Here is a 26,347-nt window from a genome sequence, read left to right as displayed (position 1 = left end):
ATGCAAGTCCTGACAGTGGTGGCCCTGCCGGGGCCAGGACACAGAATTCGGGGCGCCTTATGTGGCCCACAGGAGGGATGTCGCCCCCACCCAGAGATGCTGGCTTCCGCCCCACTGGAGCCAGATTGATGTCCGCTCCTCATACAGACTCAGTGTGGCCTAGCCTGACCTTGCTTGTACACCTAAGAGGCCACACACCCTCCCCACAAAGCCACAGGCCAGCCTGGTCCACGCGAGCCCAGGGAGTGGTGGGTGGGGACAGCAGGGAAAGGCAAGAGGCCTGCGGCGCTGGTCAGGGATGACAGGGCGGGCGGCGGGTGGGGGCGCTGTTTATTGAGCAGCAGGTGAAGGGAAGTGCGCCACGCCATGGCTCCAGTCAGCAGCTACATGGTCAGCTCCTGCAGAAGAGTGCAGACGGTGAGGGCCTGCTGTGGGTTTGCCAGGAGGGTTGGCAAACCCACAGCAGGCCCCAGGCTAGGCGCGGGGGCGAGGGGTGGCAGGGGTGGGGTGGGGGGCTGCCTCACTCACCATGATGGCGTTGACAATGTCACTGTGGTTGTCTCTCAGGGCCTGCACTGCCTTGGCCCTGGACACATTGGCCTGGGCCATCACCAGCTCAATATCCCGCAGCTCCAGCCCTGCCTCGTCCACCTGGGGTGGGGGTACAGCAGGTTAGCTACTGCCTTTTGTCCCTGGGACAAGGCTCACCCTGGGGACAGGCACTCAGAGCCTCCAAGTCTCACCTCCTCCTCTTCTTCTTCCTCCTCCTCTTCACACTCGGGCCTTACCCGGGGCCCAGGCAGGGACTCCTGGACCAGGGTGGAGGGCTCCGAGGGCACTTTGAACTTCTCAGCTGCAGCCTTGTGCACTTGCTGGGACAGGTCCTCGATCTGCAGCACAGAGCGGCTTTGTGAGCTGATCCTGTGGGTTCCCCCACCCTGCCCCAGGAGCACTCCCATCCGGGCCAGACCTTGGCCTCCCCAAAGACCACGTAGGTGTCGGAGGCTGGGCTCTTGAACACATCGGGCTTGGCGATGACAAAGAGGATGTTCTTGGACTTCTGGATGGTGATTCTGGTGACGCCCTGGATCTGCCGCAAGCCCAGCTTGGACATGGCCTGTGGGGGCGGGTGCGGGGGCGTCAGGTTTGGTGCTAGCCCTGGGCAATGAGGCAGCCACCTACCACTCTGACCCACTGCAGACTTGGGCTGGCCTTCCTTTTGGGTGGGAGTGGTCTCAGACCCTTCTGGCCTCAGCTCTTGGGAAAGGCGCAAGGGCTACGGAGCAGGACCACAGAGGTCCCTGTGGCTGGGATGGCCATGGCCAAGGGGGTCGGGAGCTTGGTAAGGTTACAAGCCCTTAGCCTACCTTCCGGGCCTTCTTTTCACTGCGACTCTGCTTGGCCTTGGCTATGGTCTCCTCGCTGCTGCCTGCCGGGGCCTGGACAAGGAAAAGAGCTAAGCACCTTTGGGTGGGAGGTATCCCTGCAATCCCCCAACATGGCCCCCCGACCTGGGCACCTGGGCTGAGCACTGCACCGTCTGAGGCACCGAGGCATCCTGTTCGTCCAGCTCGGCTGATGACTCTCCATGGCTATCTGAATGCTGGCCTAGAGAAGGGGGCAGGTGTGAGGGGGGGCAACAAGACAGACCCCCCGGTCCGCCCTGCCCCTCACCTTCCTCGGGGCTATCCTCATCTTCGTGCAGCTCGGGGGCCTCGGGCCCTTGTGCGTCAGCCGGGCTGCTGGGCCCAGATGCAGGAGGCACTTGGCAGGGGGGCAGGGGCCCCGAGGCCGCGTCTTTGGCATCCCTGGGGGCTGACTCGGGGTTGAGGAGCGGGCAGGGGGCCGAGGGGGGCCCCGGCCACTGCGAGGTTCCTGAGGTGGCAGCAGTGGTGGCCCACTGGGCTCTGGCCTGGGGTGTCCGGGGACCTGGAGGGTCTGCAGCCTCCTCATGGTCCCTGTGGTTTTCTTGGGGACGCTGGCAGGAAGCAGGGGCACCCAGGGGCCTGGATTGGGGTGTGCTGGGTGAGCCCCTGGCAGGGTGTTGTGGAGGCTGCTGTGGTGGGCAAGGACTAGAGGCTGGAGGAACTACCTGGGAATGGCCTGGGTTGAACATGCGCACCGGCTTGTTGCAGGGTGCTAGAGGTGGGGAAGGATCTTCAGGATAGCCCCTGTCCAGCTGAGAGGCAGCCCCTGCTGGCATCTTGGGGCAGGAGCCCCCAGCCTCTGTGGCTGCAGCTGCTGTGAGCTTAGGCCTTGGGGCAGCCTTGCCACCCTGACCCCTTCCCTCCCGGGCTGGACTCGGGGGCTGCCCCTGGCTGCCCTTGGGAGCAGCCCCTGCGCCTTGAGGTGTTGACCTGGGTCCATCTCCCCGTGCCCGTGGCTTGCGTCCTTCGCCCCTCCGGTCCTCAGCCCCCACACTCAGGTGCACAGACGCCACTCTGCCTGAGGGGGGGCCTGCATCTTGGGCCCTCACAGCCAGCTCTGGAGCATCATGTTGGGCCTGGGGTGGGGCTGGCGGCTCTGGCCCTGCAGACAAGGCTGTGTCCCTCCTGGCCACCCCCTGCTGGGATACAGAGGCCACAGGCTTGGGTCTGGTCCCTGGGTCGTAGCTTGCCTTGACCTGTGGGGCCTGTGGACCACCTTCGGCTGTGGGTTCTGGGCCTGAGTGGGGGCCTGTATTCTTCAGGGGCTGAGAGACTGCCACCAGACACCCCTGGACAACAGCCATGACATCTGCAGCTGGCAGGGGTGCAGGGGGTGCTGCGACAACGGGCCTTGAGCCAGAGGGGGGCACTGGTCCTCCTGCCTTTACATCCTGGGGAGAGACTGGGCAGCAGCAAGAGCTGGCTGCTTCCTGCCGACAGGGAAGCGCTTTGGCAGTGCCAGGAGCTGGGCCCTGGGTGGTGTCCACTCTCTTCTGACAGGGCTGGGGCTGTGCCCTGGTGATGGCTGCTCCCTCCACAGTGGAGTCCTCCCTTTCCTGCTCAGCCTCAGGGGTCAGCTGGGGCTCTGCCTCGATGTTCAGTGCTCCCTCCACAGTGGAGTCCTCCTCTTCCTGCTCGGCCTCAGGGGTCAGCTGGGGCTCTGCCTCGGTGCTCAGTGCTCCTTTCACAGTGGAGTCCTCCTCTTCCTGCTCGGCCTCAGGGGTCAGCTGGGGCTCTGTCTCAGTGTTCAGTGCTCCCTCTACAGTGGAGTCCTCTTCTGGCTTGGCCTCAGGGGTCAGCTGGGGCTCTGCCTCGGTGCTCAGTGCTCCCTTCACAGTGGAGTCCTCCTCTTCCTGCTCGGCCTCAGGGGTCAGCTGGTACTCTGCCTTAGTATTTGGTGCTCCCTCCACAGTGGAGTCCTCCCTTTCCTGCTCGGCCTCAGGGGTCAGCTGCGGCTCTGCCTCAGTGTTCAGTGCTTCTTTCACAGTGGAGTCCTCCCCTTCCTGCTCAGCCTCAGGGGTCAGTTGGGGCTCTGCCTCGGTGCTCAGTGCTCCTTCCACAGTGGAGTCCTCCTCTTCCTGCTCAGCCTCAGGGGTCAGTTGGGGCTCTGTCTCGGTGCTCAGTGCTCCTTTCACAGTGGAGTCCTCCCCTTCTGGTTTGGCCTCAGGGGTCAGCTGCGGCTCTGCCTCAGTGTTCAGTGCTCCTTCCACAGTGGAGTCCTCCCCTTCCTGCTCGGCCTGAGGGGTCAGTTGGGGCTCTGCCTCGGTGCTCAATGCTCCCTCCACAGTGGAGTCCTCCCCTTGCTCGGCCTCAGGGGTCAGCTGCGGCTCTGCCTCAGTGTTCAGTGCTCCTTCCACAGTGGAGTCCTCCTCTTCCTGCTCAGCCTCAGGGGTCAGCTGCGGCTCTGCCTCAGTGTTCAGTGCTCCTTCCACAGTGGAGTCCTCCCCTTCCTGCTCAGCCTCAGGGGTCAGCTGGGGCTCTGCCTCGGTGCTCAATGCTCCTTCCACAGTGGAGTCCTCCCCTTCCTGCTCGACCTCAGGGGTCAGCTGGGGCTCTGCCTCGGTGCTCAATGCTCCTTCCACAGTGGAGTCCTCCCCTTCCTGCTCGGCCTCAGGGGTCAGTTGGGGCTCTGCCTCGGTGCTCAGTGCTCCTTCCACAGTGGAGTCCTCTTCTGGCTTGGCCTCAGGGGTCAGCCAGGATCCTGAGGCTGCCTGCAGAGCAGGGGGTGTCTTGGTGGCCGTGGGCTCCCAGTCTAAGACAAGAGCAGCTTCTGCTGTTTGCTCAGCTGAATGCTGGCTCTGGATGAGGCAGGTGCCTCCTCCTGCACCCTGAAGGCCAGGCCCCTCAGCTGCGCCCCCGGACTCCCACCCTGCCCTCTGGGCTCCATCCTTGGGGAGGGGGCTGGGCTGGGCGTGGGGCTCCCCGCTGTACTGTCTCTCATCATCGGCCCCCGCATAGGAGGCTGAATCTGTGTCGGACGAAGAGGCCGAGGGGTCGTCGTGGAAGGCAAAGGCCTCGTCCATGCCCTCAGCAATGGACAGGTCAGACAGTGACTGCAGGAAGGAGGCCGATGGGCTGTCCTCCTCACCCTCCCCAGGCAGGTCCCTGTCGGATGCTGCAGCTGCCTCCTCCTCTGCCGCTGGGTGCAGTGGTGTCACCTCCATGGCCTCCACCTGGAAGATGAGGCTGCCCCGAAAGGGCAGGAGGGCAGCGGGGATCATTGGGTCGTTGGCCAGGAAGTCCAGGTCGAAGAAGTGGGCCTCCTGGCCCCAGGAAGAGCTGCTGTTGCTGGAGACGCTGGAGCAGGAGGAGGGTGGTGAGGGCAGCTCCGGGGGCTCCGGTAGGCTCGGCTCATGCTCATCCACCACGGAGCCCGGTGGGGAAACGCCCCAGCTGGAGGCCAGATCCAGGCCTTCGGTCAGGGCCAGCAGGCTGAGGGAGCAGGATGGTGATGAGGCCCAGCTATCCCCGTCAGCTGTGACGTAGGAGCCCGAGGGGGAGCCAGGGGGCGAGTCCTGCTCCACCCTGGAGCCCCAGCCATGGGAGCCATGGCCGGGGAACAGGGAACAGGTGGTTGCAGTGGGGGTGGAAGGAGGTGTGAAGAAGGACTCTGGGGAAGGGGAAGGCACAGGAGGCTCACCCTGAGAACACAGCTCGGGTGGTGGGTGCAAGCCATCATGCCCACCTTCCCGGTCCCTGAGCACTGGCTCGGCTGCCCCAGGTGATGGGAGGGCCTGGCACGTCTCCTCGCCCATGACAATCCGGGGCTCCAGGGCAGAGGGCAGAGTCTCTGGGGACAGGCCCTCGGGGAGCAGTGCTGAGCTCGGGCCGCCTTCTACTGTGTCTGCCCAGGCCGACGAGACCCCACCAGGCCCAGCATCCCAGCTGGCTCCCTCGGGCTGGGGCCGGGTGCCTGGCTTGCTGGGCAGGAATGTGAGGACCAGCGGGCTGGGTACTGGTGTCAGGGTATGGGACTCCCGCAGGCCCCCTCTTGTGCTGGGGCTGGCAGCCGCCTCACAGGAGCCATCTGTGGAGACAGAGTGGTTGTGAGCAACTTAGGATGGATGCCCAGCAGCAGGTGTGCTGGGAAGAAGGTGGGACAGAGAAAGAGAGAGAGAGGACGGTCCCCGAGGTCCTGACAGCTCCAGGGTGAGGAGACTATGTTGGGGCCCACCACTGTGGATTACAGCAGAGAGACTTGGGGACATTCGGCCAAAGCCAGCTAGCACCCATCTCTCCCTGAAGCCTGCCCTGCTGCTTCCAGAGGCAGCCGGGCCACCCAGACCCTGAACATTTCCAGTCCTGTGCTGGCAGCTCGGACACACTCTAGTCCATCTCTGCTCTCCTGGCTGCGTCTGTGGGGAGGGGTGGCATGCCATTGTCTCTGCTGGGTCCTGCCTCTGACCTCAACTCTCCCTGCCCCCCATACAATTTTGGAAAACTCAGGTTGAGTTAAGAGTATCTGTGGTGGCCAGCCGTGGGGACTGAGCCCAGCAGCTGAGCAGGGCTGCAGGACGGCCCTTCTGAAGCAGCACCACCCAGGAGGGTAAGTCCCAGGGCCTTTCTCTGGGTCCCCTGAGGGCTTCCCAGCAGTGGCCTCCCACACCTTCTGACATTCAATCACAGCAGGGCTCTGCTGCGAGCTTCACCATTTCCACCCAAAGGATTCCCCATGGACAAGAAACTGCTCCTGCACCTGGCCCAAGGCCAAGTTCTCCTTTTCTCAAGACTGGAGCTGGGGGCTGGAGGGTGGCGAGCAGGGGGTCTTCCCTGTAATCCTGCCCAACCACGCTCCCAGGGCCGGAGTGCACAGGCCTGCATCTCAGCTTAGAGCACAGCCAGTGTCATGGGTACAGCAGCTGGAGGAACCCTGGCTGGCTGCCCCAGCCACCCTTTGCAGAGTCAGGGTCTTGGGCCAAGGGCCAGCAGCTCCTGCTGGTCCCCTGAGGGTGGCCCTGCAAGGGGCCTGGGGTGTGCGAGGTAGAACTGGGGGGGGGGGCGGGGTAAGGGGTAGTGGGTGTGGCTGGGTGTGTCCCCCATGCCTATAGGCAGGGCTCCTAGGGCAGGGGAAGGCAGGGCCAGACCAAAGTCAGAAATCAAAGGCCAAAGGTCTTTTTGGGGGGTAGGGGAGTCAATTCAAGGTCACCAAGAGCAAGAACAGAGCCAGCACAGCGCCTGGGACTGGGGAACCCGGAGCTGCCTTCCAGCCAGGGCAGAGACAGCCGCCCGTGTCACTCAGCTCAGGCCCTGGACGCGCTCTGGGCCCCTCCCCAGGTGCCTTCTGGCCGCAGCAAGGTGCCCTTGGCTCTGCCCCAGCAACACAAGGTAGACTTCCAGCTGAGCCTTCAGGCTCTGCTCTGCTCCCCGCCAGCTGGACCCACGGCCTCCATCTCTGCTGCCAGATCTTGCCAACCCGGCCTCTCCAAGGACGCAAGCTCTGCACCCGGCCACCCGGACGACCCAGGCCCCGCCCCCCAGCTTCTCGCTTACCCTCGCCTGCCCTCCGGGCCTCCTGGGGACCCATCCAGGCCTGTCCCTCCTGAACCTAGCAGGTGCGGCCCTGGGGTGAAGTCGAGGGGGTCGGAGGTGCCCTAGAAGCCTTCGAGGCCACTGCCCCCACTTAGGGCCCTCAGCCTTCCTAGGTCTAGAGCGGCCCAGTCCCGAGGCCCCGCAGACAATGGGGCGCGGCCCCGCGAGCTGCACCGGCCGGGGCGTCAGGAGCCCAAGTCATTTCCAGAGGCGAGGCCCAAGGCGGTCCTCCTTCTTTTCCTGCCTCCCCACCCCCCCCGCCCCCCGTTCCCCGGAGCCCTGGGTTTGGGAAGCAGGGGTCGGAGTCCGAGAGGGCAGGACTGAGGAGGGGTGCGGCGGCGGTGGAGAAAGGAGAGCGCGGGCATCGGCCTCACCTGTGCGGGGCCCGGGCCTGCCCGCCTCGGGCAGCAGCAGCTCGGCACGCGCCGCCTCTCCGGGCATGGCCTGGCCGTGCGCCCGCCGGTCCCCCGATGCCTCCGTCCCTCGGTCGGTCCGTCTGTGCCGCCGCCCCGCGGAGGCTGCGCGGCCACCGCCCCTCGGCCGGGTGGGGGGAGCGGATGACGTCGGCGCCGCCCCGCCCGCCGCCCCCCGCCCGCGTGCGCGCGCCCGGCACTGCAGAGTGCGGGGCCGGGGGGCGGGGGCACGGCGCCTGGCCTCGCCTCTCCCTCAGCATCCTTCCGTTTACTGGCCAGGAGCTCTGACCCGTGCTGAGGCTGGGCACCACCAAAGCGGCATCACTCCCCCAGCCGGGAAGAGGTGGGGGTAAAGGAGGTAGTAGCGGGCGTCGCGGCCCCGCCCGGCCCGCTGCCTCCATCCCAAGGAGCTGCGGCTGGGCGGATTGGCTGGTCCTCGACCGGCGGTCTCCGTGGCAACCGCCTCCTGTCTCCGTGGCAACTGCTGGGGAAGGCGGTCCCGGCCGCGCTCCCGGGCAAGGATTGCCAGTACAGTGGCAGAGCCCCCCGGTTCTTGGGGCAGAGACACGCCTGCTCCCCCCCGCCCCCGCCCCGTTCCTGGCGGCCACAGCACCAGCTTCCCGAAGGCCGGAGCCCGCCCGTGCCGCGCCCCTCTCCTTGTGCCAGGCTCCAGGGAGACGAAAGAATGAGGCATTGTTATCACCCGTAGCCGGGTGGGGAATCAGGCAGGGCTCCTGCTGCCAGGGGCGCCCTCCAGCACAGCCCAGGACCTTGGCACCCCAAACCTGGCTGCCTTCTCTGGGCCTGGTGTCCGTGGCTCCTTCGCGGGCATCCGGGCCTCCCAAGCACTCACAGTCTCCTTCCGGTCAACTCTTGCGCCTTTGCAGAAGCTAAAGCCTCATCTTGGCACGGGAGGGGGCTTCTTGTCCACACAAGCCAGCCCCTCCTGACGAATACAGAGATTAAGAAAGAAGAGGAAACCCAAACAAAGCTAGAGGATGAGGAGGACGGGGACATGAACCTACAGGAGACCAGTGACACACACACTGTGTATGGGAGTCCCTCTGACCTCAGCTCACCCAGCTGGGCACATCTGGCAGGAGGTGGGTGAGAAGCAGCTGCCTTCCTCCTGGACCTGGGTCCCATCCCCATTCGTAACCCAGAGGCCTCCAGGGGCAGGCATGGCGAGAGGGCCCTAGAGCCAAGAGCAGGTGTCCTTGCCAGGAGTTGGGGAGGGGCGGGGCGGCAGTGTCAGGTGTGGAGGGCGGAGGGACTGGCCACCTGCAGCTCTGTGTTAGAGAAGGACAGGGAGGAATCCCTCAGCGGACAGGAAGTGAGACAGCATGCGTGAACGCAATGGGAAGCCTCTGCTCATGTGTTTTCTGACATGGATGTGGGGGTTAAAACACGAAACTGTCTGGGCATCACTTGCTACTGAGAAAGATTTAGAAGTAGGAGAGGGAGGGCCTGGTGCAGATGACTAGTGGCTAAATCCTTGCCTTGTATGCAGCGGGATCCTATACAGATGCTGGTTCATCTCCTGGCTCATCTTCCTTTCCAGCTCCATGCTTGTGGCCTGAGAAAGCAGTGGAGAGCACCGCCCAAGGCCTTGGGATCCTGCACCTGTGTGGGAGACCCAGAAGAAGCTCCTGGCTCCTGGTTTCAAAGTGGTTTAGTTCTGGCTGTGAACCAGTGGACAGATCTTTCTCTCCTTTTCTTTGTATATCTGCCTCTCCAATTAAAAAAAAAAAAAGTAGGACAGTGAACGGGACTGGAGTGAGGTGGCTCACACAACCTGCTAGTGTGGACCAAACACTAGTGCAAACCACGGCAACCCCGTGTTTTTAATAACCAGAATGACTGCTAAGTGGGGCGTGACATATCCGAACACATTGTACATCAGGCAAGACAGAGAGCTGACAGGAGAGAGACACAGTGGGAATCAGAAGCTGTAACACAAAGGGCAGACTTGCTGTAACATATGGAAACAGGCAGAACAGAGAAAAGGCAGTGTCTGGTAGAATGGAGGGAAACAGATCGAAATACATGTTGGTCACAACAGATTCATTGCAGGTTCAGTGATGGGGGCCAGTGACACAATGGATTAAGCTACCACTTCTGATACCAGCATCCCACATTAGCACCAGTTCGAGTCCCAGCTTCTCCACTTCTGACCCAGCTCTCTGCTTGTGGCCTTGGGACCCTACACCCACGTGGGAGACCTAGAAGAAGCTCTTGGTTCCTGGCTTCAGACTGGCTCAGCTCCAGCTGTTGTGGCCATCTGAGAGTGAACCAACAGATGGAAGATCTTTATCTCCTCTAAATTTGCTTTCAAGTAAAAGTAGCTAATTTTTTAAAAGAAAGCAAATAAACAAGCAGCTAACCGTCATATATAAAAACCACTTCACCCAGTAGCAGCAAAAGTCGTATTTTGAAGATACCATTGGATTGTTGCTCAAGAGAGGCAAAATTTTGAGCCATAAAATATGAGCTTATTTACTTATTTTAAATACTCATTTTGTTTGTTTTTCAAAGGCAAAGTAACAGAGAGAGGAGAGAAAAATAGTTTCTATCTACTAGTTCATTCCCCAAATGGCTGTCATAGCCGAGCTGAGCCAGTCTGAAGCCAGGAGCTTCCTTGGGGTTTTCTGTTTGTGCCCAAGGACTTGATTCATCCTGGACTGTCTTTCCAGGCCATAAGCAGGGAACTGGATTAGAAATGGAGCAACTTGGACTTGAATTGGCACCTATATGGGGTGCTGGTGCTGCAGGCAGAAGCCCAGGCTGCACACCAGGGTGCCAGACCTGGAGTAGCCCAGGCTACCCACAGCACACTCGGCTCAGAACGCGATCATGGAAACCCACAGAGAGCCTCTGAAGGTAGGGGATGAAACAACACACTCCCTGCCAGCCCGTGGGTGCAGTAGGCTACCCGAGGGCACTCGCCAAGCACAGGGCTAGTGGGCAGAGTTCCCGGCCTGGGCCCCAGTCCTGCTGCTGCTGCTTTCATGGACATTCTCTCATTGCAATCTTCAGCTCTCTGCTGATGTGCACCCTGTGAAGCAGCAGGTGATGGCTCAAGCTGTTGGGTTTCTGCCACCTGCCTGGGAGACTGGACTGGATTCCTGGCTCCATTGTGAGCACTTGGGGGAGTGAACCAAAGGAGAGATTATTCTTGGCCACAGCATGGTAGCCTGTGACTAAATTCCTTGCCTTGCATGCACCTGAGTCCCCTATGGGTGCCAGTGTGTGTCCTGGCTGTTCTTCCCTTCTAGCTCCCTGCTTGCGCCCTGGGAAAACAGTAGAGGATGGTCCAAGGCTGAAGGACCCTGCGCGTGTGTGGCTGATCTGGAAGAAGCTCCTGGCTTCAGATCAGCTCAGCTCTGGCCATTTCAAATAACTGCATCTGTTGCAGCAGTGTAATGATTACTCAGGCATGGCTAAGGCTAAGATGAGCTGAGAGCAGCAGGCCACAGGAAGTGCAGTCTGGTTGGACCTTCTGAAGAGGGAGATCAACAAATACTGAGGTTTGTTGAGGGAGAGGGGAGATGGCAGAGAGGTAGGGTGGCTACAATCTGAAAGCTAATTGTGGTGTTGACTGCATCTAGCTCGGGCAAACTAAAACCCAATGGTTAACATTAGTTTTAAAAAATTTTCCTTTTTTTCTTTTTATTTTATATATATATAAAATCTATAATCTAATTTATATTTATATTATATAACACTTACCTATTATAAACACATTATATATTTATAATATCTTAATATCATATAATAAAATAACTTATTAAAATTACCATAAACTACAAATTATTAAATTACCAAATAATTAAGATAAAAATTTAATTATAATATCTATGTTTATAATATTATAAATATATAATATATATATTTTAAAGATTTATTTATTTATTGGAAAGTCAGATATACACAGAGGAGGAGAGACAGAGAGGAAGATCTTCCGTCCGATGATTCACTCCCCAAGTGAGCGCAATGGCCGATGCTATGCCGATCCAAAGCCAGGATTCAAGAACAACTTCTGGGTCTCCCACACAGGTGCAGGGTCCCAAGGCTTTGGGCCATCCTCAACTGCCTTCCCAGGCCACAGGCAGGGAGCTGGATGGGAACAGAGCTGCTGGGATTAGAACCCGGTGCCCATATGGGATCCCAGCACGTTCAAGGTGAGGACTTCAGCTGCTAGGCCACGCCGCCGGGCCCTCCTTTTCTAAGATTTATTTATTTTTATTGCAATGTCAGATTTACAGAGAGGAAGATCTTCCATCTGATGATTCACTCTCCAAGTGAGCTCAACGGCCGATGCTATGCCGATCCGAAGCCAGGAAATTCTTCTGGATCTCCCACGCGGGTACACATAGGAGGATCCCCACGGGGGGTTCCAAGGCTTTGGGTCATCCTCGACTGCTTTCCTGGGCCACAAGCAGGGAGCTAGATGGAAAGCAGGGTTGCCGGAATCCCGGCACATGGAAGGCGAGGACTTTAACCACTATACTATCACGCCGGGCTCTAAAGATTTTATTTTTTACTGGGAAGTCAGATATATAGAGAGGAAGATATTCTGTTTTTGACTCACTCCCCAAGTTGCGGCTACTGCTGGAGCTGAGCTGACCTGAAGCCAGGAACAAGGAGGCTCTTTTGGTACCACATGGGTGCAGGGTCCCAAGGCTTTGGGCCACCCTCAACAGCTTTCCCAGGCCACAAGCAGGGAGCTGGATGGGAAGTGGGGCTGCCAGGATTAGAACTGGTGCCCATATGGGATCCTGGAGTGTTGAAGGTGAGGAGGCAAGTTGCTGTCAGTGTATCAAGAGGGAAAAGTGTCAGACTGGCCTAGATCTTTATGCCAAATGCAGGACTCTTCACTATACCTGACAGTAGGTCACTTTTTAACTATGGGTCTCAAGAATGTGTTTCTAGGGTCCAGCATGATCGCATAATGGTTAAAGTCCTTGCCTTGAATGTGCTGGGATCCCATATGGGCGTCGGTTCTGGTCCTGGAGACCCCGCGTCCCATCCAGCTCCCTGTTGTGGCCTGGGAAAGCAGTCAAGGATAGGCCAAAGCCTTGGGACCCTGCACCCGTACGGGAGACCCGGAAAGAAGTTCCTGGCTCCTGGCTTCGGGTTGGCGCAGCACCGTCCACTTGGTCACTTGGGGAGTGGATCATCGGATGGAGGATCTTTCTCTCTGTACATCTGCCTTTCCAATAAAAATAAATAAATCTTAAAAAAAAAAAAAGTGTTCCTAGGAGGGGCAGAGAACTTGGATCCATGGCACAGATGTCCCAGGAGATTCTTGTGGGACTGCCAGTGCAAGCACGCTATGCTCACAGCACTCTAACACTTGCAGGCCCAGGCCAGGGTTGGGCAAAGTTCTGGGGCTCCCAAAGTGTAAACCATTAAGCTGAGCTGTCTCTGGGCCTTGAGAAAGTTGGTGCCCAGGAAGGATGGCCTCTTGGTGGCAGCAAGCACTTGCACAGCTTATGGCAGAGAACTGACACTCAGAATACACAAAACTCTCAAACCCATGAAGAAGCAATCTAAGTGAAATGCAGGCCTAAGGCAAACCTCACAAAAACAGATGCAAATCACTTCTCACTGAGTAGAGGCGGCTATTCCACACCTGTCCCCGGCCCTGGGCTGCAGCCCTTGCTGGGCTCGCAGTGCTAGCTGCTACGCCCTTGGAAGCACAGGAGACGTGGCCACCCTTGTGGGAGCTGTGGTGTGAACTCCAGGCTCCTCCTCCAGCCTGGCCGTTCCTGGGGAGTGATCCAGTGTATGGCAGATCTCTGCCTTCCAAAGGTTCAAAATAAATAGCAACTAAGAAACTAAAAAAATTTAGTGACTCCATGTAATTTGCCCTTACCTCAACAGGCACTGTAGGTGGCTATTCACAGCACCCTGGCACACAGCCTGGCATGCGCTCCAGGAGCTCTGACCTGGAACAGAGCCCTGAACAGGCTTGAGGGTTCTACCCGGACGGCTCTCAAGGGTCCAGGGAGTAAGCAGGGTGCTCAGTGCAGCCAGCCCCAACAGTCATTTCTTCAAAGCCTTTCTGTCAAAGTGGCAGCCCAGGCTCCCAACAACCACCCTCGGTGCATGACAGTGGACACAGAGCTCACCTGACTGCCCCGGGGCAGACAAGGGAGGGGAGGGAAGCAGGGGCAGGCCAAGGGGTCCCGCAAGGATGCCCATGTACTCAATGCTTGAGTGTGACTTTGCATCTCTGAGCTGCCAGGAGGTAAACCCAGGAAGCAATCCTTCCAACTGCAAGGGAACCTGCAATTATCCCAGAATAAAAGCAGTTGATGCTGAATGGCAAACAGCCTTTATTTCCTCTCTCTCTAACACACACACACACACACACACACACGGATCTTCCCACGGTAGCTAGCAAGCTCCTTGGCCATGTCCACCAAGAACCAGGCCATGGCCAGGAACCGACATCCCATTCTGGAATATTCTTTCTCATTCTGCCAGGCTGGCAGGCAGTGCTCAGTGGTGTCTAGGTCTAGGAGGGCCCAGCAAAGCTCCCCTGAGGCCTGTCAGCCTGGGACAAGAGCACTTGCTGGGGTGGCCACACCTGACCACGACAACCTGCTCACGTCCACGGTGTCAGCCAGCCATCAGGGCCGGTCCACCCACCAAGTGCAGAGCAGCTGAGGCTCCTTCCCCCGTCCCTGTAGCAAAGGTGAGCACCCCTGGGTCTGGGGTCATACACTGACAGCATTCCCTGGAAGCTCCTCCAAGCTTCAGCGATCTGGGGACTGAGTGCAGGAACCTGGCCCATGGCTGGCTTGTGGGGATGCAAGCCCGAAGCAGCCAGGTGGTAGGGGCTGCCTTACATCCTGATCCCACAGCTGTCAGCCATGCCCTGGACCTCAAGCAGACAAGGGGCAGGGGAGTGGTGACAAAACCTGGAGTCTTCGATGGTGAGAGCAGAATTGATTTATTACACACAAGGGCCCCATCTCCCCCAGAGCTGCTGATCACCCCTGCCCAGGCCAAGTCTAGTGCAGGGGTGGTTTCTCCTCTTCAAGGGAGCCACCTCTTGCCACCAGATGCCCAGAACCAGGCCTGGGCATGCAGTCCTACTGATGGATGGATGGTCACTTGGCCAGCTCCTCAGCTACCACTTTACGCATCTTGTCTTTGAGGTAGGCACCCTTCTGCCACTCAGACTTGAGCTCCAGCCACTCGTAGTAGGGGACCTGAAGAAGGGATGGCCATGTGGGTACCTGTCTTGTTCTGCATCCCTGCCCAGGTCCCTGGGGCTCAGGGAAGACTTCTGGATGACAAATGACTGTTCACAGGAAGGCTGCAGCCCTGACCGAGGCACTGAGGCACGGCCCGAGTGGGCCCAACCGGCCCCTGCGCAGCGGCCAGCACCTGCGGGTACTCACATCGACCACGAGGAAGCCCGCGGCCAGCACGTGGCGCCGGGCCAGGGCGGAGCGGCCCATGAGGTCCTTGCTCCGGCTGCTGAAGCTGGGAAACTCCCACCTCAGGAAGGCGAGCCTGGCGGGCGGGGGAAGGGTAGCTACTGAGCGCTGGCCCTCTAGTCCTTGTGAGAGTCAGACACAGCGTATGAGGGCCATGCTGGCCTGGCCCCAGAGCTGCGGGGTGCTGTGGCTTGTACCTGAGCGACCACCGGGGCTGGGGGTCCTTACCTCTTGGCCCCCTCAGGCAAGGGCTGGTTCCCCGCTGGCTGGGTGAGGTGAGGTGCCACAAAGTCTCTGAGGGGCAGGAACTGGCCGTCAGCGTCCAACAGCACCTCTGCGTCTGAAGAAGGGACATGGTGAGCACGCTGTGAACAGGGCCCTGCCCCTGCCCCCTGGTGGGAAGAGAACCCAGGGTGGGGATCCATTTCGATTTGGGCACTGAGGCCAGGGGGTGCCCTCACCGAGCACCCAGCCGTACTGCGTGGCCACTGCGAAGCTGCCTCGGTCGGCACTGCCCAGCAGCCCCTTCAGTGTCTCTGGCAGCTCCCTTTGCAGGGGGGTCACCTTCTGGTCAGGGGCTGGGGGCTGGGCGGCCACAGCAGAGGCTGGCAGGAGGGGGCCTGTATACCCAGGGTGCTCTAGGCGGGCAGTGGCATTGATGTGCAGCAGCTTCTGGAAGGTGCTCTGACCCTTAGGAGATGTGGTCTCTGGGAAGGAAGTGCAAGGGGGAGGCAGAGCTGGGGTGGGCGCTGGGGTCAGCAGCGACCCCTGCCCCACCCAGGGCTCTTGGTCGGGAGGCCATAGGTGTGGATGGCTGCAGCTGGGTGGCCATGCCGCCTTCCCCGCTGAGGGCGCTCACCTAGAAGTGGGGTGTGGAACCCTGGATCGAGGACAGCTCTCAGCTGGGCTTCCTGTGCCTGCTGCAGCACACACAGAGCCCACACCAGATCCACCTGCAGTGCTGGCTCCAGGCTCACCAATGCCGGCCCTAGCTTCTCATGCACCTGGTGGACACAGCACTACAGTGGAGAGGCCGGCTGCCTTGGCAAGCCCCGCCAGTCTGCCCAGGGAGAGCATTCATCAGCCGGCAGCCAACAAAAGGGGTGAGGACAGGGACTGGGCCTGAGTTCGTACCAGGCTGAAGAACTTCTCTTCCTGCTCTGGGCGGAAGTTTAGGTGCGCAAAGGCCAGCACTACGTTGCACAGGTGGGGCAGGGTGACGTCCTGGGCTCTGTTCAGGATGTGCTGGGCCGGTCGGAGACAGCAAAGGACAGGATGAGCGCCCAGCCAGGAGCCGCCCCCTGCCGAAATAGTCCCTGACAAGCGCAGGTGGCTCAGAGTGGTCACTACAAAGACATGCCAGGTCAGGAGGCTTTGGAGTAGACTCCAGCCTCACGTGTGCTCTCCCAGGCCCTGCTGTGAGACGAACCTGCTCACATGTGGCCCAGAAAAAACCCAGAACTGGGTCCTGACACCATGTGGGTGCATCTCCCACGTCAACTTCCCAGTTTACCAGCTCCTGTCCCCATGGAACCAGCTCTGAGCTCACCTGGACAAAAGCCTCGAACAGGGGCAGGTTGAGCCACTTGAGGAAGGTGAAGGACTTGGCGCAGCGGGCTACCTCGGCAGGCGTCAGGCTGGGCAGCAGTGGCAGCAGGTCGGCAGCCAGGCGCTGGGCTACCTGGGTCTGGTGGAAGCTCAGCTTGCCTTTGGGACAGGACAGAGCACAGGCTCAGAGCTGCATCGGCCTTGGGCCCACAGGCTCCATGTCTGTGACCAAACTTATCCCTGAGCCCCAGTGCCGGGGAGCAGGGCCCATGAGTCACAGGTTTCTGTGGCAGCCTTCTGGGCCGGCACCTGCCATGAGTGGGCAGGTGCCGAATTTGACACAGCTGCAGGTGTGCCCTGGGGGGCCCCTCACCATAGGCGTAGGTCAGGTCCAGGAGCACACTTTTCGTCAGCGGAAAGGGCTTCTGCACGAGATGGTAGGAGATGGCCCGCAGCAGTGGCAATGACCGCCGGCCCTGCGCCGCCAGCGCCAGCAGCACCCTCCGCATCTCTTCAGGGCCAAACTGTTCCACCAGCTCCAGGCACTGTCAACCACAGCCGCGCAGGGGTCAGCTTGATGGCCTGGGGCAGGGCTCCTGTCCAGTGCAGCCCCTGTGAGACAGCAACTGGGCCTGAGCTGACCGACACGGGCCCACCTTTGCAAGGCCAGCCTCCTGCCCGCCCCAGGTCTAGAATTTTGTCTGCAGGGAAATTTATCCCCAGGCCCCAGCGGGTGGGGGGCCTGGGGCCCATGAACTGCAGCTTGCTGTGGCAGCCATCTGGGCCAGCCCTCACCACAACAGCACGAGGGCTGAATTTGACTTGGCTGCGGCAGGGGAGGGGGAGCAGGGTCGGCTGGGACACCCGCTGTGCCTCCTCAGGGCCACGTGCACAGGGAATTTCAGAGCAACAGTGTGGGCCTGCCACTGCGGCCTGGAGCTCTCCATCAGCCTGCGTGATGCCACAGGCTATGGAGATAAGCTCCCAGGACCCCCACAGCTCAGGACTGCCCCCTGGCAGGGCACAGGCCAGAGGCCTGGCGCATCGGCCCCTACCTTGTCTTCCAGGCGGTTCATCAGTGAGCCCGAAAGGTGGCCAGCCTTCAACATCAGGGTCGCCAGCGTACGGCCATCGTCCAGCTCTGTCCAGCGCCTCTCCAGGTGCGTGAGCAGTTCGGCCAGCAGCTCCTGCGACTGCTGCTCCTGCATGGAGGTGGCGCAGGTTTCGGCCAGGAAGGCCAGGTGTTTGTACTTGAGCCTTCGCAGGCGCCAGCGTACCTCCTGCTCCACAGAGCGCAGCTCCCGGGATGCTTCGGGCAGTGCCAGTGCATACAGGCTCCGCAGCAGCCTCACCAGGGTCCCATGCCAGACCAAGGTTATCTGTACAGAGTAGTGACAAAACCCCATCACCAGTGGCTCCCTGGAGCCCCATTTCCTGTTGTGTGTGAGTACCCCTCAGAGGACAGTTGGCTCCCACCCTGCTCTACAAGGCCGGGTGCCCAGCTCCTATCCTGGCCTGGCAGCCCCACATCCTGCCCAGTGCAGCAAGCACAGCAAACAGCACCCTGCCCTTCTCCCCCAGGTCCAGGGTAGTTCTGGGCCCAAAGCCTGTCCCTACACCTCACTACTGGTGCCCACTGGGGAGGCCAAGGTGCATGTCAGGGCCTGGGCCATCCTCACAAGAGATGGACGTGAGGCAGCGTCACTTACCTTCCGTGGCTGCTGGCCCTCTGCTGCAGGAGCTGAGCTGGGCACACAGGGCTGTGCTCTGAGAACTAGGCGATCCCTGGCTTCCACTTTGTTACTGCCTTAGTCTTGGGTTTCAATGTACAATGTTCAATACCAACTAGAATCACAGCATCTGAATTTAGACGCTAAAGGAGCATGTTTCTGTGACCTTGGCACACACACCTGAACTAGGGCAGAAAACTCCAAAGGAAGCAGCCTGCTGACTACACTCTCCCTGTGCCAGGCAGCTGCCATGGCCCACTGTGGGGCCAATAGCCGGTAGCCAAGGAGGTGCCCAGGAAAGAGCCCTTGTCACAGTGGAGCTGGCCCTGGTGGACAAGCACTGCCTGCGGTATCACATGAACAACCTGCCAGCTCTCCACGTTCTGCCTCTGTAGGTGGCACAGCTGGCTCAAGCCCGGGGCACCCTTTACCCCATGCTTGTCAAGGAGATGTGTGTCCCTGTGCACCTGGAGACACCTAGGGCTTTGTCAGGACAGACACAGACTCCGGGTCCTGCCTGCCACCCTCTCCACACCCACCTGGCTGCTGACCAGCTGCAGAAGTTGCTGGAAGCGGGCATCCTGCTGTAGTGAGGCCCTATGCTTTGGCTTCTCAGCCAGCAGGCGCGTGAGGCGAATGAGCATGATGGCTGCGTGGTTGTGGTGCAAATTGTGACCGCTGTCCAGTAGTTCTAGTAGCTGCTCCGGCCGGGTGGCCTTCTCGATGCACTGGTCCACCTCCGTGGGCTTGGGGTAGGGCGTGAACACCTGTTCCCTCTCCAGAAGCTCTTTCAGGGAGCCTGGGAGCCGGGAGCTGGGAGAGGTGGCTGAAGAGGTCAGGGGCCTCTGGGCCAGCGCCGCGAGCCTCGGCCGGCTTACTGGGGCCATGGCGGGGGCAAAGCGAGCCACTTCTCTCAGGAGGCAGGCACACTCTTTCACCAGGCGGGAAGCCATGGCGGTCCGGGAGGCTGGGAGGACGCCTGGCCAGCGACTCCCAAGCTCTGAAGGAAACAAGGAGAAACGGCTGTGTGTGCATCAGGCCCTCAGCCAGGAAGCATGCAGCGCAAAGCCGCAGCCTCACCCTCCGGAAGAGCAGCTCAATCCTGTCTGCGTGCACTGGCCACTGGCTCCCAAGGCAAGCATCTCAGAACACAGCCAAGGGCACAGGGCTGCTGGCAAGCTCGGGAGGGGCCCTCCAGTCCACCAGGTAGTCCACCCCTCCTGGCCAGGAGTCCTTACGGGCAGTACCAGAGACCTGTGGGCGCACAGCTAACCTGGGGAAGACCCGTGTGTCAGAAGGAGCTGGGAAAGCCCAGGGACACAGGTCAAGTGCGTCTGTTTTAACACAAACGTGGGTGCCGAGTACCGCACAGAGGCGGCTCATGCCTCCGAACTGACTCAATGCCCCTTCCCTAAACGTCACGCTGAGCACTTCAGGGGCCAGCAGCTGCCTTCTCCACTTCCAGTCCAGTGCCCTGCTAACCAGCCTGGGAAAGTGCCCCAAGAAGGCCCCAGTGCTGAGTCTTGCAGTCATGAGAGACACCTGCATAGAGCTTCGGCCTCCTGGCTTCACCCTGCCCCTTACCTAGTCCCAAGACTGTGGACATTTGGGGTGTGAACTGGCACGTGCATGTGCAAGATCTTCCCAATAAATTCATATATACATACATATAAATAAATGTATATATAAAGCAGCTCTCCATAACACAGTCCCCTTTCAAAAGGGTCTGCACCTTCACTCCAACCGTAGAACGTGCTGGGGGAGGGGCATGGTGGCTCAACTGACTAATCCCCCGGTCCTTGCAAACACAGGGATCCTCCATGGGCCCAGTTTGAGTCCCGGCTGCTCCACTTCCCATCCAGCTCTCTGCTTAATGGCCTGGGAGTAACAGCGAAGGATGGCCCAAAGCTTTGGGACCCCACACCTATCCAGGGGACTCTAGGCTTCGGATCAGCTCAGCTCAGGCTGTTGCAGCCATTTGAGGAGTGAATCAGCAGATGGAAAGCCTTCCCTCTATCTTTCCAAAAAAAAAAAAAAAATATATATATATATATATATATCTACTTAAAAAAAAAAAGGAGCTACGGGGGCCTATCACCTCGCCCTCCCCCACCCCGGGTGGAAAGGCACCCATCTCTGCAGGTCGCCTCATCGGGGACTTTGCCGGCAGCGGGGCCCAGGGAGACGCGTCGCAGAACCGTCCCAGTCGGGCGGGGACGCCAGGTCCGGAAGCTGGGCTGGGGTTCAGGCCGGCACCAAGGCCAAGACTCAACCAAACACGTCCGCTCGCCACAAGGAGGGCCCACGGGGCAGCGGTGCCTGCAGGCCAGGCCGCGGACCCCAGCCCGCCTCTGCCCGGGCCCCGCGCACCCCCCCAGGAACCACAGCGCCTCCCCAACCTCGGCTCCGGGGCCCCAGGAATCACGCTCGGCAGCCGCTCCTGCCCGCGGCGCCAGCCCCACGCCGAAAGCTCACCCGCTGACCTCCATGCGGCGCCCGCTCTGTCCCCGGGCTCGCCGCGCGGCGCGCCCACGACGTCATCAGGAGGCCGCCGGAAGCGGGGCCCGCCGGGCGCCGCCCTGCTCCTGCCGTCGCCATTTTGGCCGAGGGAGCAGGTCTTGGAGGGAGCGTGGGGAGCACGGAAAGGGCTGTGGTCAGGAGCCCAGATGGCGGACTGGAGGTGGCGGTCTTCTCCGGGCGGCAGGTCGTCCAAATGCGGAGTTCGCTAGGCGGTTCTCAGGGGTGGGCCAGGGCTCCCCCGCCCCCGGGCTGCGTGGGCCCGGTGTGGTGTTGGCTAGGGTGGCCACGTGGAGCTCACACGGACTCGGGGGCGCCGCGTGGAGCCCCGGATGCAATTCTGGATTCTGGGTCCTCAGGCGTGGTCTGGTGACTTAAAGTTCTGGGTGACCCAGTCATCCCAAAGTCTGCACATGGGCTTAAGGAATTTCCGTTTCTGTAGAGTCTTGTTTCCCACGGACTTGGTCCTTTTCCTCCCCTTTTTTAAGATCCCATGTGCTTATCGCAACTAGTACCTGAAGTCTTTGACTAGTTGCCTCCCAAGTTTAGTTAGGATCGTAATTCATGATGCAAGGTGGCCTCCATTATGTATAACCTATAATGTGTACACTCGATGTTGTTCTGAATTTTATGTGCACACACACTAAAGCACAGTGAGCACTTCCTGTGGGCTCTGCAGGTGGACGGTTTTGGAAGAAGGTGCAGTAAGAGGACGGTGATTGTAGGGGTTATAGCCGGGGAACTTCCGTATTAGGCCGACATAGGTAAGCTGGGTTCTGCCTGGGCAGGGGAAGCTGGCTTGCTTGCAACGTGGCTGTGTGGCCTTTGACACAAGCGACTCCTTTGGGCTTTGGTCTCTTGGGGCCCACACTGAAGCAGTAGTTGACTGTCATCGCAAATTTGCACAGCTTTCTCCAGACCTGCCAGATGCACCACCATTTTAACCTAGACTGGAGAAATCTCTCCCTGAGCTGCCTTCCTCTGCTCCAAGCTGCCTGGAGCTGCTACCCTGTGTGACCCCAAAGGCGTCATTGCTAGCGTTTTTGCTTTCTGCCTCCTGCACCTTCTTTTCCAGCTCTGTCCTCCAACAGAAGCAATGTAAGGGCGTGTCTTGAAAATGTCTTGATTGCCTCTCCCACTGGGTGGTGGTTTGGTTGAGCTCAGCCCCTTACTCCACGCAACTCCTGCTGGAGGCCAGCCACAGCCGAGTTTGAGTTTGGAGCTGGAGAAGGGTGTGTGGAGGAGGCGTAGAGAGAAATGAAATGGACCGCTACGATTTCATGACCGTAATGGACGTGCAAGAAAGCTGTCCCCTTGTTTATACAGAAGCAGTCATAAAGGGTGGGACAGGCTTTTTTTTTTAAAAAAAAAGATTTATTTATTTTTATTGCAAAGTCAGATACACAGAGAGGAGAAGAGACAGAGAAAGATCTTCCATACAATGACTCACTTCCCAAATGACTGTAATGGCTGTCACTGAGCCGATCTAAAGCCAGGAGCCAGGAACTTCGTCCAGGTCTCCCACATGGGTGCAGGGTCCCAAGGCTTTGGGCCGGGCTGTCCTCAACTGCTTTCCCAGGCCACAAGCAAGGAGCTGGATAGGAAGCGGGGCCACTGGGATTAGAACCAGTGCCCATATGGATCTCTGTGCGTTCAAGGTAAGGACTTTAGCCACTAGGCCACGGCCCTGGGCCCTGGCACAGACTTTTTTTTAAGACTTTTTACATCATGGTCAGGTGGGTGTTTCCAAGGATAATTCTGTTTGCTTCACCTTGAAACAGGATGTTATCCATCCTGTCCCTGTTGTCAGGAAGTTCTCAGTCAGTAACACATCCCTACTACACTCCTTATTCCTACTACAATTCTCGTTATACCCACGTTGGTGTGAGACCTTGGAGGAAGTCTCTGCTGTGATGTCAACTGGCCTCAGCCAGGCCCCAGCATCCACACAGAGGGTGGGCAGTTTTGGGGCCTTCTAGAGTGCAGCACCTGCCAGTCACGGTGCAAGCAGGCAGCTCTTCCGGTGGGGGCTGAAGCCCCTCCCCTGCCTCCCAGAAATCCCTTGTCTGGCTGATGGTTAAATTCATCTTGGCTCTGTAATGGAGCTTCCAGAAAATCTGACACTAAGACTTGGGGGCTCCCAGTCATTCAGGCGACCGCATTGCTGTGTTGTGGGAGGTTGGCCTTCTGTGGCCTGGGGACGGACACACTGTGTGCCCCCCACCTCACCTTCTGTGTCTCTCCTTGGGCTACTCTCAATCTCTTCTGGGTGATGGGATGCCTGACTGTGTACCAGGTGCTTATGGGGATCCTGTGAGTGGATCTTGAAAAATCTGAGACTGTGGGCATCCTTGCCTTCACAGCTGAGTGAGGCGGGAGTGTGGGTGGGTGTAGGCTGGTGGGACTGAGCCCCTCGCCCGTTGGATCGGACACACAGCTGGGGGCAGAAGTGGCCAAGAGCTGTAGGGTGCCCAGCTGGTGCCCTGGGGAGGCACCATGCAGTGCTGATTGAGGGGGCAGTCCCTGCCCATCCCTCCCCTGCCACAGCACCAAGACCTACCAGTGCTGGTCCTGCAGCTGGGCAGGGAGCTCTCTACTTGGTCCACAGGTGCCACCAGGTTGACCCCTGGCTGATCTTGCCTTGTTGTCCATTTGTCCACACGTGCCACCACTGAGGGTCACCTACTTTCAGCAGCTCCCAGTGGCAAGACCCTTTCAGCTCCCTCCTTCAGGCCCCTAGGTTAGACAGACACGCAGACAGAGCCTGAAGCCGAGTGATTTTATTAGCAGCGGGTGGGATGTGTCACACACTCTCTGAGATGGCGTAGCTGAGCTGCTCCTGGCCCGCCACTTGCTGCCACCACGGGTTCGTGGGGTAGTTTCCTCACTAGAGAGGGCCCCCTGCAGGAGAAGAGAGATGGGGAGGGGAGGGTCAGCGTCCCCCGCAGTTCATGCCCACTGCTCAGGAACCTCCCCCCCCCCCCCCCCCGTGCCCTCCATCCCAGCATCTGCGGGCCACAGGCTGGTGGCTAACGCCTTGGGTTCCTAGCTTGAAGCTGGTCCGGAACTCGGGGCCAGTACTCTCACCTATGACAGGGTCCATGCATCGCATGGCACAGCGGCTGAAGCAGCATTTCTTCTTGTTGCTGCACTGGTTATCGTTGTTGCACGTGTCCTTCTCTATGCACAGGTGGGGGAATAGAGGTGCCTGTACCCAGGGGCAGCGGCCGATCTTGGTGACAGGGACTGGGGAGAGACAGGCTTCATTACTCGGGCCCTTTCTGCCCTCTTCCAACAGACTCATGGCTGCCTCCCTGTCCGGGACCTCGGAAACCCCACTTTGGAAAGCTGAACCTGGGGCAGGGGGACTGAAGTCACATGTGTCTGAGGCCTTTGTCTTATTGGTCTTGGAGCACCCCCTTGCCCCCCACACACTTGTGGCATCCCAGGGTCCTCAGAGACCCGTTGGGGTGGCCTGTTCAGGGCACAGGAGTCTGTGGCAGATGGACGGGACTTGCTATGTGAAGTTGCGGGTATATGGGCTCCCAGAAGCCTGCACGCAGCCCAGGGTGGCCCCAGCAGCCTCACCAATGATGGGGGGTCTGCAGGAGGGGCCGCAGGCACTGGGGCAGCACATGGTATTGCCTGGGCAATCTTCGTCGTTGTGACAATTTGGGGTGCAGTTCGTCTCCTCAGAGGATGTAGGCTCAGGACACATGGCCTGCACTGTGCACAGGACGGGTTGCACACGTTAGTGGGCACTCGCTATCAGAGGACGGTAAGGACGGAACGGGGAGTCCAGCCTCAGCAGCCACTTCTCAGGAGGAAGGCAGACCATGAGCCCAGAACGCAAGCAAATGGAGCCAGCTGTGCAAGGTCATGGGCATGCTGTGGAGGTGGACAGCCATTCCCTGGCCAGAGGCGATCACCTTGGCCCTGCAGCTCCTGGCCTCCCTGGTGTGGGAACAAGGCTGTGACTGCTATCCTGGACCCCCTGCCAAGGGATGAGCCTCCTCCGTTGTTCTGCCCCCAAACCACCAGGGCTGGGAGCCTGGAGTGGAGTCTGGTCAGACAAATGGACAAGGGATGTAGGTGGGGGGCTGCTGAATGTGTCTCGGAGAGAAGAGGGCAGCTGGGCCTACCTGGAGCCTTGAATTCAGGGGTCAGGGCGAGGGCTGCCTCCAGGGCGAGCAGGCCCAGGGCCAGGATAATAAGACAGCGCATGGTAGCAGGCGGCAGGTGGCAGGTGGACGCTGGGCAGCAGGCAGGTGTCGGATGGTGTTCTGGGGCCCTGGGATGCTTATAAAGTTTGGGGCCGGGGGAGGAGCCTGGGAGCTGACTGAGCTGGCGAGGTGCCAACTAGGCCATGCTGCTTCCTCCTAGGGTGTGTGGGGAGGCTGTGCCAGGTTAGGGGGTCACGGTTCCAAACGGAGCAACAATAGCAACAAACAGTCCCCAGCAAGGGTGCCCTTTCTTTCCGTGTTGAACGTAGTGTTAGGAGACTTGAGGGAGATTCAGGGTAGGAGGAGGAGGGAGGAACCCAGCCGTTGTGCCCTGTGTGGCATAGCCTTCCCTTCCAGGGTGCCTGGAGCAGCCCAGGGGGCAGAGAGCAGGTTCAGGGCTGTCCTGGTGAGGAGGCTCTGCTGCTATTGCTTGCTATCCATGGAGGAGGCAGGCATGAGAGCGGGGTGAAGTCCTCTTCGAGAAGGGCCCTTCGGTGCCACAGAGCGAGGGTGGCCACATTCCTGGCCAGCTGTGGACCCTTGAATGTGGGCACAGAGCTGTGCTGTGAGGAGGCCCGGTGCCACATGCACGCCTGCCTGCATGAAAGCACCCTCTGCGTCTCAAGGCATGGGGACTGCTGTGTGGGCTCCTGAGCAATGGAGCTGCAGAGAGCTACCTAGGGACATGCTTGGCTCCAAGTCTGTAAAATGTCTCCTGGGGCTGTCCCGCTTCCTGGGAGCGAGGTCACCAGAGTAGAGGGGGCCCGTGGCATGGCCGTCGTCCCCACTGGTGGAGCCTGGCTGCTCCTGCCCACCTGAGCCGTGCATTGTTGGGCTGGGCAATCCCACTCCTTCTCACTGAGATGCTGGGTGCCAAGTCAGAGCAGACCACACCCGGCACACAGCCTCACCTAGACCCCTTTTCTGTGGCACCTACCAGATCCTCAGGTGCTCCTTGCAGCAGCTCCCATCGCTGCTCACAGGTACAGTTTTGGGGCTCCATGTTCAACAAAGAGGAAAAAGTATGCACAAAGGAACTAAAATATAGAGGATTTCCCTCTGCCCTTTCTTTCGTCTCTGGACGTCACACTTGTCATGGTGCCTTTTTACAATGAATTAACCTCAGTAAATGGAAACGAAAATTTCACATCACTCATTTGACATGAGTCTTGGGGGCTGGTGTGGCACAGTGGGATAAGCTGGCATCCCATGTTGGAGGGCTGGTTCGAGTCCTGGCTGCTCTGCTTCTGTTCCAACTGCCGCCTGATGCACCTGGGAAAACTGCAGGGGCTGGTGCCAGGTGTTGGGCTCCTACCACTCTCGTGGCAGGCCTGGATGGAGCCCCTGCTCTGGCCTGGCCCAACTCTGGGTGTTGTGTGCATCCAGGGAGTAAGTGCACCTGGAAGATTCCCTCCACCCCTACCCCTTCCCGCTCTGTCACTCTGTTTTAACTAAGCGAATTGATCATCAAAAGTGAACTAAAACTTGTGCCTTATCAGGTCATTC

General features: G+C 59.6%; 3 protein-coding genes and 2 non-coding genes across 7 annotated transcripts; all 5 read right to left on the bottom strand.

The window, feature by feature from the left end:
* Nucleotides 1-474: 474 nt before the first annotated feature.
* Nucleotides 475-7,412, bottom strand: NACAD (NAC alpha domain containing). The gene is made up of 9 exons (XM_040964499.1): nucleotides 7,331-7,412; nucleotides 2,926-5,454; nucleotides 2,344-2,445; nucleotides 1,651-1,875; nucleotides 1,520-1,608; nucleotides 1,368-1,439; nucleotides 971-1,117; nucleotides 744-890; nucleotides 475-651 (listed from the first exon to the last, which is right to left on the bottom strand). The coding sequence occupies exons 1-9, from the start codon at nucleotides 7,395-7,397 to the stop codon at nucleotides 475-477; spliced, it is 3,555 nt and encodes a 1,184-aa protein (XP_040820433.1). The 5' UTR covers nucleotides 7,398-7,412.
* Nucleotides 7,413-14,311: 6,899 nt separating this feature from the next.
* TBRG4 (transforming growth factor beta regulator 4) lies at nucleotides 14,312-20,628 on the bottom strand. Of its 3 annotated transcripts, none has more exons than XM_040964871.1 (11): nucleotides 20,585-20,628; nucleotides 18,641-19,101; nucleotides 17,427-17,750; nucleotides 16,745-16,916; nucleotides 16,373-16,530; nucleotides 15,958-16,068; nucleotides 15,683-15,827; nucleotides 15,285-15,530; nucleotides 15,052-15,163; nucleotides 14,785-14,899; nucleotides 14,312-14,592 (listed from the first exon to the last, which is right to left on the bottom strand). In XM_040964871.1, exons 2-11 carry the CDS (start codon nucleotides 19,052-19,054, stop codon nucleotides 14,491-14,493), a joined length of 1,899 nt encoding a protein of 632 aa, XP_040820805.1. In that variant the 5' UTR covers nucleotides 19,055-19,101; nucleotides 20,585-20,628; the 3' UTR covers nucleotides 14,312-14,490. The 3 variants fall into 3 exon arrangements, with proteins under 3 accessions (XP_040820805.1, XP_040820804.1, XP_040820806.1); XM_040964870.1 differs by having other exon boundaries at nucleotides 18,641-19,374; nucleotides 20,585-20,609; XM_040964872.1 differs by lacking the exons at nucleotides 16,373-16,530; nucleotides 16,745-16,916; nucleotides 20,585-20,628 and having other exon boundaries at nucleotides 18,641-19,748.
* On the bottom strand, nucleotides 16,588-16,720 carry LOC121145967. Its single transcript, XR_005882124.1, has one exon. It is a non-coding gene; the product is annotated as a small nucleolar RNA SNORA5 (small nucleolar RNA).
* Nucleotides 17,067-17,202, bottom strand: LOC121145968. The gene has a single exon (XR_005882125.1). It is a non-coding gene; the product is annotated as a small nucleolar RNA SNORA5 (small nucleolar RNA).
* LOC121145582 (WAP four-disulfide core domain protein 5-like) lies at nucleotides 20,250-24,889 on the bottom strand. The gene is made up of 5 exons (XM_040964498.1): nucleotides 24,761-24,889; nucleotides 24,207-24,344; nucleotides 23,653-23,864; nucleotides 20,577-20,826; nucleotides 20,250-20,338 (listed from the first exon to the last, which is right to left on the bottom strand). The coding sequence occupies exons 1-5, from the start codon at nucleotides 24,840-24,842 to the stop codon at nucleotides 20,250-20,252; spliced, it is 771 nt and encodes a 256-aa protein (XP_040820432.1). The 5' UTR covers nucleotides 24,843-24,889.
* Between the last annotated feature and the right edge of the window lie 1,458 nt (nucleotides 24,890-26,347).

The sequence above is a fragment of the Ochotona curzoniae genome, unplaced genomic scaffold (assembly GCF_017591425.1).
Source record: "Ochotona curzoniae isolate NIBS_2020 unplaced genomic scaffold, NIBS_Ocur_1.0 scaffold_3835, whole genome shotgun sequence".
In the NCBI taxonomy this organism is placed as follows: domain Eukaryota; kingdom Metazoa; phylum Chordata; class Mammalia; order Lagomorpha; family Ochotonidae; genus Ochotona; species Ochotona curzoniae.
The sequence above is the reverse complement of the archived record's forward strand: the minus strand, read 5'-3'. Positions and strand labels throughout refer to the sequence as shown.